We start from the raw sequence: 17996 nt of genomic DNA on the forward strand, positions 1-17996 counted from the left end.
AATCAAATTCATTTTTACTGAATGAATTGGTCAAATGCTATTGAAATTGCTGTTTAAATCATTCAATTTCTGATCATAATGTTAGTGAATTATTTACAGTTTACTTCATACCATTTAGGGATCATCTTCATTTGTATTCATGGTCCGTCTGTGGGACCTCAGAACCAGCCAGTTTTCTTCCTCAGGTGCCACTGTCCCATTCACTTTCAATACCAAATGCTGCCCATGGGCATAAGTGCGATTAGCGTTTAGCAGAGCTATTAGTTTGCTGAGCTTGCTTACTTTACTGCTTAATTCTTCTTCATTCTTCAAGTTGGCAACAGCTTTATTGATTTCTGCCCTAGAAAGAGCTCTTTGTAGGTTTTTGTAGCCTCGAGAAATTCCTCTTTTTTTGTCACTTGGCTCCATCAGTGGAGCGTAGGAAGCAGCAGCATCAAAACACCTAATGAAAATCCAAATATTGTAATGGATAACCTTTTTTATGCTGAAGTAAGATGTGCTACTTGTACAGCAACTATGCAGGTTAATTCAGCGCATAATTTTAGTAGAACAAAAAGCCCCGCTCACCGTCCAGATATGCACATCGTTTTGTGTACTCTAGATGAGTGAGTAAATAGGCAGAGCGAAATAAGCAAAGAGAATTTGTGCCACTTATAATTCTCTTGTGTGCATATTTTGGTGACTGGAGCATGAAAATGGTGTTATTAAGATACGCGGCTTTTAAACGTATCCAGCACGGTCGCTTGTCATTTCGCAGACACTTTATTTAAAGTAAGAGTGTAATTGGAGGGACAGTCTGCCTGGAGCACAGGCACTTAAACAGGCTGGTGTTAAGAGGCATAGTCGGGGGCAGAGCGAGGTTAAGTGTCTCACTCAGGAGCAACACTGGTAGAGCAAGAGTGCTGTCACACAAGCTCTCCAGTGGGACTCTTCTTCCTGAAAATAGACCAGCGACCTTTGTGTTAGCAACCTGGATCTCTGTACAATCCGACTGCATCTTCTTTAACACGTGCTGTTACATTGGAGTGGATTTATGCGATGCCTGGATCTGCTTTAGATGATGACTCGATGAGTTACGGTCAGTTTAACGTTGACTTGTCAAATTGAACAAATGAACAGATACTGTAAGAAAAAACAAAGAAATGCTCAAATATTCATTTTGTCCATGTCAGTCTGAAAGCTATTTTCAGCTGAAAACGGATGTTTTTTTGTTTTCCCATTTTGACTAATTGCCTTGTTTATGTTAGCTCATGCTTTTCATTTACAGGCACTTTGCACATTTTGCATTATGCAAACATAAAAATATTGTTGAAAAACATTGATGAATGCATATTGAATAAGATCCTGTAAAGTCCTGGAAAAAAAAGAAATACATTAAACAAGCAAGCAAGCAAGCAAGCAAGCAAGCAAGCAAGGAAGTAAGAAAGTAAGGAAGTAAGTAAGGAAGGAAGGAAGGAAGGAAGGAAATAATTAAATAAGCAAGTAAGTAAATAAATAAATAATTATATAAATAAATTTATAAATATATTTAAATAAATAAATATATAAATAAAATTATATATATATATATATATATATATATATATATATATATATATATGATAAATGTAAATAAATAATTAAATTAAATAAGCAAATAAATAAGTAAACAAGTCAATAAGTAAATAAGCAAGTAAAAAAATATATAAGTAAATAAATAAATATATACATAAATTTATAAATAAATAAATAAATAAATTTATTAATTAATTAATAAATTCATTAATTTTCCTTTGGCTTAGTCCCTCTATTCATTAGGGGTCGCCACAGTGGAAAGAACCACCAACTAATCCAGCATATGTTTTACACAGCGGATGCCCTTTCAGCTGTAACCCAATACAGGAAAACACCCACACACACTCATTCACACACATTCACAATACTGCATGTCATTGGACTGTGAGGGAAACTGAAGCACCCGGTGGAAACCCACACGAACATGGGGAGAACATGTAAACTCCGCACAGAAACGCCAAGTGACCAAGCCAGGGCTCGAACCAGCGACCTTCTTGCTGTAAGGCGACAGTGCTAACCAGAGCCACTGTGTCACCACATATATAATATTCCTTGCTCTATTAAACATTCTTTGGGAAATATAAAAAAAAAAAAAGAAATTCACAGAAGGGCCAATAATTTTGACTTCTACTATATATTGTTTAATTTAAAAATACAATCTTAATCTAATTCAGTGTGTGTTGAGCATTGTTTTTATTCACGTAACTTACAATTTTACAATTCTTTTTTGTGTAATAAGAAAAATATATATTTTTAGTATTTTTTAAATGATTTTTTTTTTACCTTTTTTATTTTTATGATGTGACCTATTTCAGGGATTTGTTAAGAGAAATTTTTCACTGACTGAAAATACTAGAATGAAGCTTGAACGTTGTCCTTTGGGAATTGATTGGATTGTGAAAAAACATTAAATAGAATGTGAAAGCAAACCTACTTTGCTAAAGGAGCTTTTGTTTAATATTGTGTAATATCTCACAACCTTAGTAATGTCATCGGGAAAGGTTGTTTCTGAGCCAACTAACACACTTCCCTTGATCAAATATTACAAACATTTTATTGATGATGATAATAATAATAATAATAATAATAATAATAATAATAATAATAATAATAATAATAATAATATCAATAATAATAATAATAATAATAATAATAATAATAATAATAATAATAATAATAACTAAATCATAGGTCTCAAATTCAATTCCTGAAGGGCCACAGCGCTGCACAGTTTTGCTCCAACCCTATCAAACACAGCTGAATCCAAATATGGAGGTGTTCAAAAGAGTCATGAACATCTTCATTAGTTGGATCAGCTGTGTTTGATCATGTTTGGAGCAAAACTGTCCAGAGCTGCGTCCCTCCAGGAATTGAGTTCGAGACCTATGCTAAATCCTTCAAACTAAGATCTACAACTTTTAAATGCACATGAACTTTTGTTAATCAGTGCAAATGAAATGCATTTTTTCAGCTTAAAGTTAATTAGAGTTTATTAAACGACTGAAACATCTGTACCATAACCACAAAAACATAAAGTATAAAAAGAAACAGCTGCTGGGGGTAAGGAAAACATGACACACCACACTTGTATTGCAGTCAATACCTACATATTACAGTACATTCAGTCAAATATCTGGTCCACAGATATTCTCAGCCTCTATTCTCAAGTCTATTAACTAAACACTCTCTCTATCAATCCACACCCAAATCTGCACCCAAGTTACACGACCGCCTAGACATCAATAATAAGTCAGCAAGCGTGGAAAAAAAAGAAAAAGTTCCTATCTAATGAATCTAATCTAAAGAAACTGTCACCGCTGGCAAGAAGATTTCACTGCCTCTGCAATTTTGCCTCTTCGTCGTTTTCAAGCTTGTTAAATTCCCAGCACAACAATCTATCAGCAGTTTCCTATCAACCCTATCTGCACGAATGATTTGTTTGGCGCACGTTCATCTGTTGTTTAAGCAAAAACAAACCCGCTTTTTTGTGTGAACCTTAACTGCTGTGTGCCTGCAAACAGCTGTTTCGATTTGTTTATTATAGCAGTCTACTGCTGGGCACAAGCGGATGGTGCCGCAGGAACTTTAAGGCATTTTCATTTGTATAATCTATACGAATCGGCGGCTTCAGGTTCATCGGTGCAGGTGCCAGACAGCCGTCAATCCCAATGTCACTGCAGAGATTGGCTGATTGATCGAAGCGAGTCAAAGCACAGAAGGTGAGAGAGGTTAAAGCACAAGCGTGATTGACGTGGACGCAGCCGGAGAAAAGGAGAGAGAAGTGGAGGATAACATATTAAAACAATGCTGTGAAATGGAAAGAGAGAGAGGCAGGTGGTGAGTGGGAGGAGGCGATGAAAGAGAAAATATAACATGAACTGAAAAGCTTTTAGGAGATGGGAGGAATAGTTGTTAAAGAATGAAGGGTTTTGTGAAGAAGTTTGGGGATCCTGCATGGACTCGGTTTGTACTCAGTGGATGTGTTGACCATCCCCGAAATGCTGTTGTTGTTTTTGGGTGTCACGGCATTTGCTGTGGACAAAACACGCAAGGCATTACTCAGCAGTTGTGTGAAGCACAGTGAGGCTTCTTACACTTGGTTCATGTTATCTTATTCATGTTTCATACTTTATTCATGGTAAGTAATTCATGGATTTCACACTGCGCGTTTGTTAATGGTGGGTTAAAGTTCTTGTTTGCATATTCATGAGGTAATTAGCATTGATTGACAGGATGTGACCCGTTTTAATAGCTGCTTATCTTGTCTGTGGGAATGTCATTGTGTTGCTGCTCTGGTTGTCTTGTGTTTTTCGGAAATAGAATTTTACATGCGTTCTTGACCTGTGAATGAGGTGATAAAGACCTTATTTTGATAGATTTGGTCACTTACACTGATTTCGTTCAGTATGTAAACGCATTGACCTGCTTTGTGTCAGTTTATTGAAGTATTCATGTGTGACGTGTGACAGGAACGCATTCTTATTTTGGATTTTAGCAGATCCAGGAATTGTTCCGAAAACTTAAATGCTTTTGTTAAAAGGGCTGTTTGTAAGTTTTTGGCTCTTCTAAAGCATGCAAATACCATAATATGTTTGCATATATTTAAGAAACATACCAAGTGAACATTGTAGTAAATTATTCTGCTTTGAAAATATCTGTTACGTGCCGGAATGACTGTCTTTTGTCATTTAACCTGCTCAATGCCAGTTTAGCCAGTTGTTTCAGCACCCCGGGTTGCCTTGATGGAAAACCTTGTATTTCATTGATTCATTCAGAAAGGCTCTCAAAGCATGCGCTTGTGACCAAAATGCGACGTCCAGTGGACAGTAGCAGATTCCAAAATGAGATGCAGATTCAAAGTTCCACATGGGGTTATTAATTAGCATAATATAAACATTACGAGCATAAATATTAGGTAAGCAGGTTACATTGTAACCCCGTGACCTAAAAACACACTTCGTGACGAGATTTGCACTGATAAGCAGTTTTGCACCAGACAAAACACAACATAAATTTAAACACAGCCATTCAGAAGCATGGGATATGCACTCACTCACGAAATGGTAAGTTTTATAATCTAATTAATACATATTAAACCTCTTTAACATTATTAAATGTATATGCTGAATCACTGATATGTGTTAGTTTTGAGTCACAGATCTAAAGTTCAATTTCAAACAGTTTATTTTCAGTTTATTGTATTTTCAAGACCTGAGGTGAATTTCCTGCTGCTGCTTTCAGTAGTATGACAATAAATGTCATGTAAAATGCCATTCAAACTTTCATTATTAGCATTTAACACTGAATAAAGCACATAAGGTGTAGCCTACCTGAGGTGATCATTGTCAGTTTTCTGTTGTTCAGCTGCAAGAAATAGAAGCTGTTTTTAATATAACAATTGAGGTGTTGGTTAGAACAAAAAAATCCTTTTAATATGGAGAATATTCCTTCTATCACTTGCTGTGGCATTTATATAGAACACAATTTAAATCACCCTTTAGGCTCGATCGTTAGACTTGCTCCTGTTGGTCCTCAATCTGGCTACCTGAACTTTTATTTGTTTTGATCCAGGAATGCAATAACTTGGTGTCAAACTTACATACTGCACCTTTAAGTAAAATCAGCTTGAAGATACTGAAGAATTTGCTGAAAAGTGTCGACAGCCCAATAATAATAATAATAATATTAATAATAATAATAATAATAATAATAATAATAATAATAATAATAATAATAATACAATGTTAAACTTAATAAGTTAAACCGAGCATTAAAATTTTCACAGTATTTTCTATAATATTTTTTTCTTATTATTTGTTTTATTTCAGCTAGAATAAAAGCATTTTTTTTTTAGTTTTTAAAAACTATTTTTAGGTCAATATCATTTACCACCTTAAACAATATATAGTTTTTGATTGTCTACAGAACAAACCATTGTTATACATTGATTTGCCTGTAATTACCATAACTTGCCTATTTAACCTACGTAACCTAGTTAAACTTTTATATTGCACTTTAAACTGAATACTGGTGTATTGAAAAATATCTAGTAAAATAATATGTACTGTCATCATTACTAAAATTAAAGAAATCAGTTATTATAAATCAGTTATTAAAACTATTATGTTTAGAAATGTGTTGAACAGAAATTGATGAAATAAATAGGGGAGGGGCTAATTATTCAGGAGGTAAACCATAATAATACAATGCTAAATTAAATAGCAAAATAAAAGTTTATAGGGAAAAGAATAAGATGTAATTCATTGGGTTCTAGTTTAAAACTTTAAATAGGTCTGAATTTTCATTCCTTGCTGCATGTAACACATTTGCCGTCAGCATTCCCATGTGTCTCTGTTGATATGAGTGCCTGGAAATGTTCTGCAACTGTGTAAAGTACATGCATATTTAATGAGGCAAGAACTAAGGATGCTTATGATTGGTTGTCTGTATCTAAACACTGTTTAATTGTAGCATTGCATAAGTGCATTTTGTTGGGTTGAAGATCAAAATCAGTGCTGAAGTCTTTCTAAAGGACAAGTGTGAAATGTTGCTTAACCCATGGTTAAAATAAACCTTCACCTAGTGGTTTTAAAAAGACATTATCCAAAGTTTAAATGTAGTGTAGAAGCCTCAATGCATTCCTCTGCGGTTAATTCAATACTAGGGCCTGTTCACTTACTGTCTGATGCATATTGCACATCAAATTGGCTGAAATCACCAGTTCTAATCTTATTAGGAGGCTTTATGCAATTTCCAGGGCTCTACTCACAACACAGTGCTTTCGAGTAAAAGTAGTTCGGTGGTGATATAGTCCACAGTTCTTTGTTTTGCAATTATATGTCCCAGAGGGCATCTTGCTGCACGTATACATAAGTCATCATGCAATGTTCTGCAGCTTTGCCATTGCCATCATTCAACTTACTCCTCATTACTCTTCATAAACACAACTCACACCGCAGTGCCTCATTGTTCATGTCTACACGAATCAGACGGCCTCATTCAACATCACACTTAAACTGTAAAATAGCAGAGTTCCTAATGCATTGTGGTAGAAACCTCTTCGTTTCTTGGTAATTGCAAAAACCAACCCGTGAAATGATGCATCACCAACTCGGAGGGAGCTTCTATTAGAGAAAATGACGACATGCTTGAACGCTTGAGAAGTCTGTCATTCATTTGAGCAAAAACTACAGAAGAAAATCCAAAATATTTAGTATGTTTTTTTCAGGTGTTAAGTTGCATTCTCTGAAAGAAATTGACAAACTGGGGATGGACATGCTTGAATGCGTTTTTAGAAAAAGCAATTTTAACTGATGCCTGTTTTGTTTACTCACCCCCCCCCCTTCCCCCATAGAAAAAAGAAAGAACTTGAAATGTTGTCATAAAGGGATGATTCAAAATTGTAAATTTCAAAAATGACTACAGTTGATTGCTAAAAATAAGGAAAAAACACTTCTGCCACCACAAATACCATGTAAAATCAATTATTGGTCCTTCTATATTGTTAAAGACAGTATTTCTGCTAATATTATCTATTTACTTACTGAAATTGGAGGTGCTAATATTTTTAAATTAGATTAATAATTAGTTAAATCATTATTTAATTATATCTCCAAGGAGAGGGTGCTCAAGTGCTCAGTTGGCGTCCTCTCCACTGTTTGGTGTCATAAAACACATTGTAAAATATTCAACCCAGGCTCATTCTGAATACGTAGCCCTATATATATATATATATATATATATATATATATATATATATATATATATATATATATATATATATATATATATATATATATATATATATATATATTTCTGGAGAGAGCAAAATACGTCCCAGGAGCTATGCTATCGTGAATCCACCAGAGGCTGCTGTGTACTCTTATTCAGATCTCAAATTTCTCTCGCGAGTGCTATTCGCACCTGTTGTTCTTACGTAAATCCCCCAGAGGCCACTGTCAACTGACTGATTTACTGACTGACCAACCGACCGATCCCTTCACCCTGCCCCTTCCCTAAACCCAACCAATAGCTTTTAAAAGCACAGATTGACCTGTTTATGATCTGTTTATTTGCCATATGACCTCTGCTTGTGTAATGTATTACTTCTCTTTTTTGATTGCCCTTTTGCCTGGTTGCTCTGCCTTTTGTGTTTTTACTCTGATTTTGGATTACCCTTTGGCATTGCTGACTTGACTTTTAACAAACAACCACAATTGGAATCTCGACTTTCGACTCACCTTCATTACATTTAATTAATTTTCCCCCCATGCACAACATTTCTGTTCATTTATGATTATGGCATTTTATTCACATATACCAATTTCTAACTTACAACACTATTTCATACATTTTTACAAGACCAAAGCCCTGCTCACACTGTGAGATTTCAGCCATGATTTTTAGATCTGACACAGATTTGGGAAGATTCCTGGAATCCTGGGCTTGAATATGTGCTCTTTGATTGTTGGTTTGACATGCTCGTCGACAGTCAATTTAATAGTCGTTGTGATAAAATTGTGATTCCCTCCGATGAAGATCTGTCGTAGTCAGAAAATTTCAGAAACTTTCCTGCAGTGTGACTTCAGACACTTCAGATAAAAAGAACCAATTGGAGCAATGAACCTCATGATGCAATCAAGGCATATTTTGAGCGAAATTAACATGACACACGGTATGAGCCGGGCTTTAAAGAAGCCTGGTTCTAAAATAAAAATGTCAGCTATTTAATAAGAACTACATGTATAACATCAAGGTCTTGATAACTGTGTTAGTTTTATTCAAACTCACAATTAACTTCTTTAAAACTCATTTTAAATCCCTTTAAGACACCCATTAAGTCATATAATACGAAATGTGTTAGTACATGTCGAAAAAATGTATTAACAAAAATGAGGGGTTTTAATTGCTACATGATTTATTGCTTCATAAATGGTCTCTAAAAAGTTTCTTGACTCACTGTGTCCATATAATGTGCAAATGTTCTACAAATAAATGGCAAAATGTGTCTCAGGGCAGCTTTTGAGATCATGCGTTCATGTCCTCGTATAGTGCTTTTATTTGACAATCATGTGCAACCAGCCAGGCTTCTGTCTACAGTGAACACAAGTGAAACGCTTTAACACAGTTCTCTTCTAAGACCTCTGATGATGCATGATACTTCTGACAGTACAAGAAAATACCAGCCGCCTTGGCTCATATTGAATTCTAATGATGTTGCCGATGCTACTGTCTTGCGATTACTCATACGTTAATGAATCAGCCCGACTGTGTTCTGCTACCTTGCCTTGTCGTTCCACTTTTAATTAACATACCGCAATGATTAAAGTTTTAACTTAATTATCTTTATCTTTTCTCTCAGGGCATCAAATCCTCTGCGGGAAACTGAGTAAAACGTTTCACCAGCGCCGAAAACACAGACGCTCTGTTAGATTGAGGGAGATACACAACAGCGACTGACGTGCACTCTCCTGAGCTGAATGAAGGCGGTGCAATGGAGGAATAAGTGAAGGACTGTGAAATAAGAGCGGCGAAAGAATGAAGACAACTGGAAAGCGAACACGTCTTGTCATCAGCTGTTGTTGTTTCAATTAATACATCCCAATCGGACAGCATGATCGACAGGAGCCTGCAAATATTGGTGTTCCTCTGTTTTTTAAGAGGAGCCTATGCGACGAAGATCATTCGGAGAAGGGGAGTGAGCTCGACTCACGTTCAGCATATAGCAAATGGAGTCACTGACCAATGGGATACAAGTTTGGAGAGGAACGTAAACGCAATGGCAAGACTCAAAGAACTGATTGGTCCGGAAGAAGAAAAAGAGCGGATCTCAGCTCACCAGAGCCATGGAGCTTCTCCGGTGTTCACCAAGGAAAGCTTTGTTGGTTTTAATTCCAAACCACCTGCACAAATAAATGAAGACATGGATCAATTGGATATAAAAGTAGTACAAGCGCCTATTGATGACATTTTAGAGTTAAAAAGGAGCAGGAATTACACAAAGAAAGGTGCAAGGGTTGACAAATGGATCCCGGTGCACCACAGGACAACCTCTGGCTTGCATTTCAACAGAACCAGAATCAAAATCCCTTCAAGATCCAGATCGACTTCAAATGTTGCCGTTCACACTACAGTGGGAACAAAGGTAGTCACTCCAGATTCACCTCGGAAACTGAATCTGACCGGAAGCCTGTTAAAAGTGATATCCAAAGAAAACCTTGTGCGTATTGTGAATTCCCAGCTTCAGAGTGTGCCAGGTCTGAATATCCCAGGTAAAATGGGTCACAGCAGAAAAAGAGATTTGATCAATATGGATCACAGTCAGATGGATGCGCTCAAAATGAAAAAACAAGACCATGCAGGCAATCCTGAACTTTCTAAGCCAGACAACCAGACTGCAGAGCTACGTTTAAGCTCTTTCACTAATGCCAGTCTAAATCCAGAACAGACCGTTCACACGCTCTTTAAACAATTCGGCGGGTTCAGTATGGATCTAAATGAGGAGGACAGAAAAGCAGAGGTGAAAAGTGCAGCAGGCACCGCGTCCTGGAAGTACAAACACTTCACGACTCACGTAGCTTCAACTCCCCAAAGCGAGATCATGACCAGCACCGAGACCAATCCGCTAGCTGGTCAAAGTGATACGGGCATATCACACACTCCGTCTCAGCTTGACTCGGGACATCGACCTGACACTTTCAGCTCACTGACTGAAAGGAGTCTTGACGTTAAAGGGGAATCAGATCAGAGTGTTCATATGGCAGTCGGTGTCACTCAGAATCCACAGATTAAAATTTCAGAGCCCATTGACAGCAGTCACATCCTAAAACTTCCACCCGATCCGGAATGGGGAAAGAAGGAGTTGGAGGAGAGCAGAGAGATGACTGTTGAGTCTCACCCCAGTAGAGGTGGAAGGGGCCTTGTTTTTCAGGAAATGGAAGAGGATGAAGATGAAGATGAGGCGTGGAGTCAACCGAAAGGGGAAATCTCTCGATCTAGAAGTCGACGAAGTTGGATCTGGAACCAGTTCTTTGTCATTGAGGAGTATGCAGGTCCGGAACCAGTCCTCATCGGAAGAGTAAGAACCCTTTATTGAATCATGGGTCAATGGGATGGGTCTCTCATAAATATAAAGAATTCTTAGATTTACATTTATATAATCACACTGACTGATTTTTGTTGCTATTTAAAAAGTTTTAGGGGCAGTATTGAATACACTCTTTGAAATGTTTCTTCTGCTCACTAAGACTGTGTTTGCAAAAAAAAGGGTAATAATGCGAATTAGCGTGACCATTTAAAATGACTCTATTTGAATATATTTTAAAATGGAGGTTATTTCTGTAATGCAATGTTGAATTTTCAGCATCATTAATCCAGACTTTAGGGATCCTCGTGATCATTTAGAAACCATTCTTATATGCTGATTTGGTTCTAAAGAAACATTTATTATTATAATTAATGCTGATGATAATGATAATAATGATAAGTGATAAATGCTAATGAATGACAATTTCTTTTGTTGAACTCAGTGCTTCCCACACATAGACTTTACTTGGGTGGGCAACCCAGGTATTTTAACGGCTTTTGCCTTTAAAGCTGTCATTAATCGTTTGCGTTTTTTGCATTACCATTTCACTTAAGCCTACTTTCGCTTGGCATTGCAGCTGACTGTGCATGCACAGTTGCAAGTGTGAAAAAAACATTAAATAATTCATTCTTGAATCTAAAAGACTCAGAAAAACTTAACTTTATACTCAGAGAGGACAAAATTACTGGTCTAAACTGGCTGCAAAATTAATGTACACCGTAAGTAATGGTTAATTAAGGCATTTGCCTTATTTAAATAATCCACACATTTTATTCTTGTAATTATTAATATCTTCGGTTTTTATTATTTTTTCTGTCATTTATTTGTCATTTGCTGTATATTTTATTAATTTGATGATGTCATTAGGCTATATTAGATATAAGCTATTTTATATACATATCTAAAATGTTTTGGCTTCCACGTTTGCTTTGAACTTGGGTGTACATGCCTCCTGGATAGCATAAAAGTAATAGAAATAGTAGATTCTTTGTTTATTTCAACAGTCTTTTTTACTTTAACCCATGGAAAAGTAACAGTTAATAGCAGTTTATTAATAAATAAAATTATTGTTAAAAATTAAATTATGTTTTGTTTGTCGTAAATGGTGTAACAATCCCGCTACCACTGCACGTTCATTTCAAACCCGTGGGAAGTAGTGTGAACTTAAAAGAAGTTATTTTAAAAAATGTCTATGCTTTTCGGACCTCATTGATCTTTCTTAGATATTCGTCATAATATGCTCTCTGTGTTCCGCAGTAAAAAAAAATTCAAACAGGATTTTATTTGTTTATTTGATCTAAATTGAATTTTTCTTGGTGATCTATCACTTTAACACAAGTTGTTGCTTTCAACTTTTAATAGACATTGATTATGCGTATATCTAAATAATTGCTTTTCCTAATTGAATAATAAGCTGAGATTATTCAATTTGGCACAGAAAAAGAAAACAAAGATCACAAACCAATATGACCCTCAACACAGTGAAGTGGAAAAAGCTCTCACACTGAGACTGACGTCTCCCACAGAACATTGTGTCTGAATGTTTATCACATCACTGATCTTAATGGCATTAGTCACATTATCCCAGTCTTTTTTTCTTGCTGTCTTTGTCTATTTAAATCCTGAGGAAGCCGAGCTCTGCAGGTCACAGAATAATGTTTCAATCAGACTCTTAATCAGCTGCTGATTCTGCTCTGTTAAAGCTACAGTATGCGCTGTGATGAACAATTGCTCTTCTCATCAGAAAATCAAGAGCCTGGTGGTGGAACATGAAAACTAACAATACCTGTGCTCTCTTCTACATCTCGTACTCTGCTGATGACCCAATCTGGGGGCCATTTTTGGGGGCAAACTGACATATCATACTGTTTTTATTGCAGTCTTTAAAATATTTATTAAACAATCAAAATTATGAAATGACACAGCAAGAAGTTTATTAATTATGCACTGACCAAAACAAACCTTTTAGAAACCACAGCCACCATTTGTCTTAATAACAATTTGTGAATCTTCATGAAATGCCACCTAGTTTCCAAAAGGTGACCATACTGCGGTTTTTTTAATAATAAAATAATAATAATTCCTTATATTTATATAGCACTTTTCTGGACACTCAAAGCACTCATTTTTGGGGGGAATCTCCTCATCCATCACCTGTGTGCAGCATCCACCTGAATGATGCGACGGCAGCCATTTTGTTCCAGACCACACACCAACTGATTGGTGGAGAGGAGTAATGAAGCCAATAATGGTATGGGGATGGTAAGGAGGCCATGATGGACAGGAGCCAGTGGGCAAATTTGGCCAGGATGCCAGGGTTAAACCCCTACACTTTTTCCTCCATTTAACGTCTCATCCAAAAGACGGCGCTCACTAGAGCAGTATAGAGTCCCCATCAATATACCGGGGAGTTAGGACCCACACAGACCGCAGATTGAGCGCACACTGCTGGTCTCACTAATACCACTTCTGAGAGCAACCCAGCTTTTTGCACATTAAAATCTATTTCTATTCACTTATTGTCATTTTCTTCAAATAAATGATGTAAATGAAGATATTTGTGTTTAGAATTTTGAAGAAATGTTATAAGTAGTTTGCAAAATAAACCTAAATGAGCTATTTAGCAATGTACTCAAATGTACCTTCTATATTAATGCAAATTCCAAAGAAAGAGAATATATTTTTGCACAATTATAAATACTTTTTTGTAAAATGAATTTTCTTTAACCATAAATCAAATTTTGATTAACTGTGTGAGGTTTAAAACAAGAGAAAACCTCAAAAGGATTTATTAAATCTTAAGATATTTTATCTAGGAAAATATTTAATTGTCTTACATGTTATGCCTTTTATAGATTATAATTCAGGTATTTATGCTTAATTAAAAAAAAAAAGGATGTTATGAATCAAAATCTACTGATGAACTTCCTGTGTTCGTGTGGGTTTCCTCCGGGTGCTATGGTTTCCCCCACAAGTCCAAAGACATGCACTATAGGTGAATTGGGTAAGCTAAATTGTCCATAGTGTATGTGTGTGAATAAGTCTGTATGGGTGTTTACCAGTGATTGCAGCTGGAAGGGCATCCGCTGCGTGAAACATATGCTGGATAAGTCAGCGGTTCATTCCACTGTGGCGATTCATGATAAATAAAGGGACTAAGCTGAAATGAAAATAAATGAATGAATGAATGTACTGATGAAGTGTTAAAGGCATCAGCAATGTATTTTAGGATTTATTCTCTTGATCAGGTTTTTTAAGTTTGAGTTTACCTCAAGTAAATGTAACTATATTTATACAAAACTGTATATGTTTGCTTGAAGTATTTAACTCTAGACCTTTACAGTATAGGAAAAGTCTTTAAAGGTTGAGTCACACTAGCAACCAACATTGACCAACAGCAACAAACATTTTCTTGGGTTTTGCCGTAGCAGTGCATTACTCCTCTCTGCATTTGTTGGAGTTTATCAGCACTTGTTTTGGGTAATTAAATGTTGAATTGGCGTTTGATAAGTAATGAATGTGACATCTTGTAATCTACTAATTGCCTGTGTTAGTCTGCATCTATCAGTGCCTTAAAATGACTAGAAACATACATCCAGATCCAAAACTTCAACTAGGGCCGTACATCTGGCATTGTTTCTCAGTTCCTGCCTTTCTCCATCTCTATTTTTTCTCCTATTTTTCTTCTCACCATCTCCCTGAGCTGCAGTTTGAGCGGCTGGGGAAGGCAGTTTGGTAATACGTTGAGTAAATGAATGATGATGATTCTGCGTGTCTGCCCGAGGCAGTCAGACGGCACTGTGGGATAAGAAAAAAAAATCTCTTGTATTCTCTTCTGGGACCATCTTTCTGTCTGCTTTGGCTTCAGCAGCATTTAATGGAACCCCTCGTGCTGTTAATACCCAGCTTCAGAGCCAGACACATCCACCCAATAGTTTTAGACACATTTGATCACTGAGCTCAAACGGGACGGCTGTTTAGAGTGGGAAAGAAGACAAGCATTGATCTTCATTAGGGCCTTGCAGACGGCAGAAAGAATAAGAGAGAGCGAATGAGAGAGAAGAAATGGGGAATTACGAGGCTGAAAATGCCTTAGGTGCCGTTGACCATTGCTACAGATGGACAGGCCTGTATGTCATTAGAGCCAATATGGTGTGCTTAACAGGTGGCACTGATAGTTCCCTGCATCCTTCATGGTATCCAACATTGCGAATGAACCCATTCAGACCTCGAGCATGTGTCGAGTGTGTGTGTATGTACACACCTAATGCTCTTATGTGTCCTAATGCTCTTACGGATGTTTAATCTTGCCGCTTCAACCCTACGCAGAGTCGCATGCACCGCTCTCTGTTGGATCAATGAGGACATGTTTTGCTGCGCCTTATAACTGAGATGATTATGATTTAATAAAGGGCTGAAGTGAACTATGTAGCCCCGCGGCAGACGTGCCAAGTGCCACAGCGTGCTTAATCTACAGCACGATGCTAATCACAGATTCAGCATTTGGAGCGCGCGTTCATATACTCATTACCCAGTCTATAAATACCACAGTAGGCCATTATGCATTTTAACGAATTTTATGGTAGGTAACATCAATTATATGCAATTACACTTACGTTAAATTATAATCAAATTTGGGGGTTGGCATAACAAGCATCCATATGTTTATGTCAGGGCGCTCAATGCTAGTAAGCATATGCAGAGGCTTTATGATCACAATATAGGCTTCTTTGTAATTCCGTAATGACCGTATTTCATTCTTGGGCTTAATGTATGGACATAAATTAGCACATCTTTTGCATTCGAAAGCAATGGCAGGGTGTGATGCCGAGGGAAAACAAATTTGCACTCTATCTTGCGAAATTTATCACAACAGTGGTCTCATAAAAAGGCAGGTCTCCCTAGGCTGTTGCTAACTGGCATAATGTGGATGTAGAAAATAAAAGTGGCGTGATTGAGATTTGGTACTTGAAGTGCTTGCAAACACCATCATCCCTCGGTGGGTTTGTGTTTGTGGAAGTGGTGTTTTGATGCTCGGGGTCTCTTGATTATCTATTTAAGTGTCCCAGCCCTTTACCCTCCTTTGAGGTTTTGTTTGATTGGCTTGAATTGATTTGAAATGTTGTGGTTTGCTAAATCTGATTAATAATTCCGCAGTTGTTTTTTCAGCAACGTGTTTGGTGTGAATTTTCCAACCCAGGCTCACTGCGAATAAGGGCCTCAGCCTACTTTTTTCGTTAACATGCCAAATTCATTGCTCCAGATATGTTACGCTTCTTGTTTCAGATGACAGATCCACAAGAGGGTGCTGTTTAGATTTATGCTTAATGTAAAATTAGTTGCTCCAGATATGTTTCGCTTCTAGTTTCAGATAGCATCCTCTAGAAGGTGCTGTCTACATTTTTGCGTAATGTAAATTTTGTTGCTACAGAGGTGTTTAGTTTCTACTTTTCAAATGATAAATCCACTAGAGGGTGCTGTCTACATTTTCTGTGTAACGTAAATTTCATTGCTCCCGATATGTTTAGTTTTTCATTTCAGATGATAAATCCACTAGAGGGTGTTGTCTACATTTTTGAGTAACGTAAAGTGAGTTGCTCCAGATATGTTTCGTTTTTATTTTCAGATAACAAATCCAATAGAGGGTGCTATCTCCATTTATACTTAATTAAAATTTCTTTGCTTCGGTGCTGTCCACATTTTTGCGTAATGTAAATTTTGTTGCTCCGGATATGTTTTGTTGCTCATTTCAAAAGACATATCCACCAGAGGGTGCTCTCTACATTTTCTGCGTAACGTAAATTTCATTGCTCCAGATATGCTTAGTTTCTCATTTTTTAGATGACAAATCCACTAGAGGGTGCTGTCTACATTTTTGCGTAATGTCAAATTAGTTGCTCCAGATATGTTTAGTTTCTAGTTTCAGATGATAAATCCACTAGAGAGTGCTCATTGTAAATATCATTGCTCCAGATATGTTTCGTTTATAGTTTCAGGTGACAAATCCACTAGAAGTTGCTGTCTACATTTATGCTTATTTCAAATTTTGTGGCTCCAGATATGTTTATTTTGTCATTTCAAATGATAAATCCACTAGAGGGTGCTGTCTACATTTTTGCGTAATGTAAAATTATTTGCTCGAGATGTTTAGTGTTTAATTTCAGATTACCAATCCACTAGAGGGTGCTGTCTACATTTTTGCATAATGTAAATTTTGTTGCTCCAGATATGTTTAGTTTCTTGTTTCAGATGACAAATCCACTAGAGGGTGCTGTCTACAATTTTGCTTGACATATATTTCATTGCTCTAGTTTCATTTCTCATTTCAGATGACAACTCCACTATCTATCTATCTATCTATCTATCTATCTATCTATCTATCTATCTATCTATCTATCTATCTATCTATCTATCTATCTATCTATCTATCTATCTATCTATCTATCCATCATCCATCCATCCATCCATCCATCCATCCATCCATCCATCCATCCATCCATCCATCCATCCATCCATCCATCCATCCATCCATCCATCCATCCATCCATCCATCCATCCATCCATCCATCATTCTATCTATTCTCTGTATACCTGTTGTTCTTGATCGATATCTGTCATTTTTTCATTCTCTGTCTCTAATAATCTGTTGTCATTTGTCTGTTTGTTATTTTGTCTGTCATTTTGTCTGCCATTCCTTTATTCTCTGCCTGTCTGTGGTTCTATGTGCCATTATTTCCATCATTCTTTTGTTGTCTGTCCATCTGTCATTCTCTCTGTCATTTTGTCATCGTTTCATTGTCTATTGATTGTTTTGTCTGTCTGTTATTTGGTTTGTCATTCTTCCATCCTCTATCAC

At 36.6% G+C, this 17996-nt stretch overlaps 1 protein-coding gene across 1 annotated transcript in view; it reads left to right on the forward strand.

The window, feature by feature from the left end:
- The window catches only part of LOC130246236 (uncharacterized), a 273191-nt gene that overhangs the window by 96848 nt on the left and 158347 nt on the right, over nt 1-17996 (forward strand). The window contains exon 2 of the mRNA XM_056479115.1: nt 9416-11131. Within this exon, the coding sequence (XP_056335090.1) occupies nt 9668-11131 (1464 nt within the window). The 5' untranslated portion in view covers nt 9416-9667. The remainder of the gene's footprint in view (nt 1-9415; nt 11132-17996) is intronic.

Source organism: Danio aesculapii, chromosome 2 (assembly GCF_903798145.1).
Source record: "Danio aesculapii chromosome 2, fDanAes4.1, whole genome shotgun sequence".
Classification (NCBI taxonomy): Eukaryota; Metazoa; Chordata; class Actinopteri; order Cypriniformes; family Danionidae; genus Danio; species Danio aesculapii.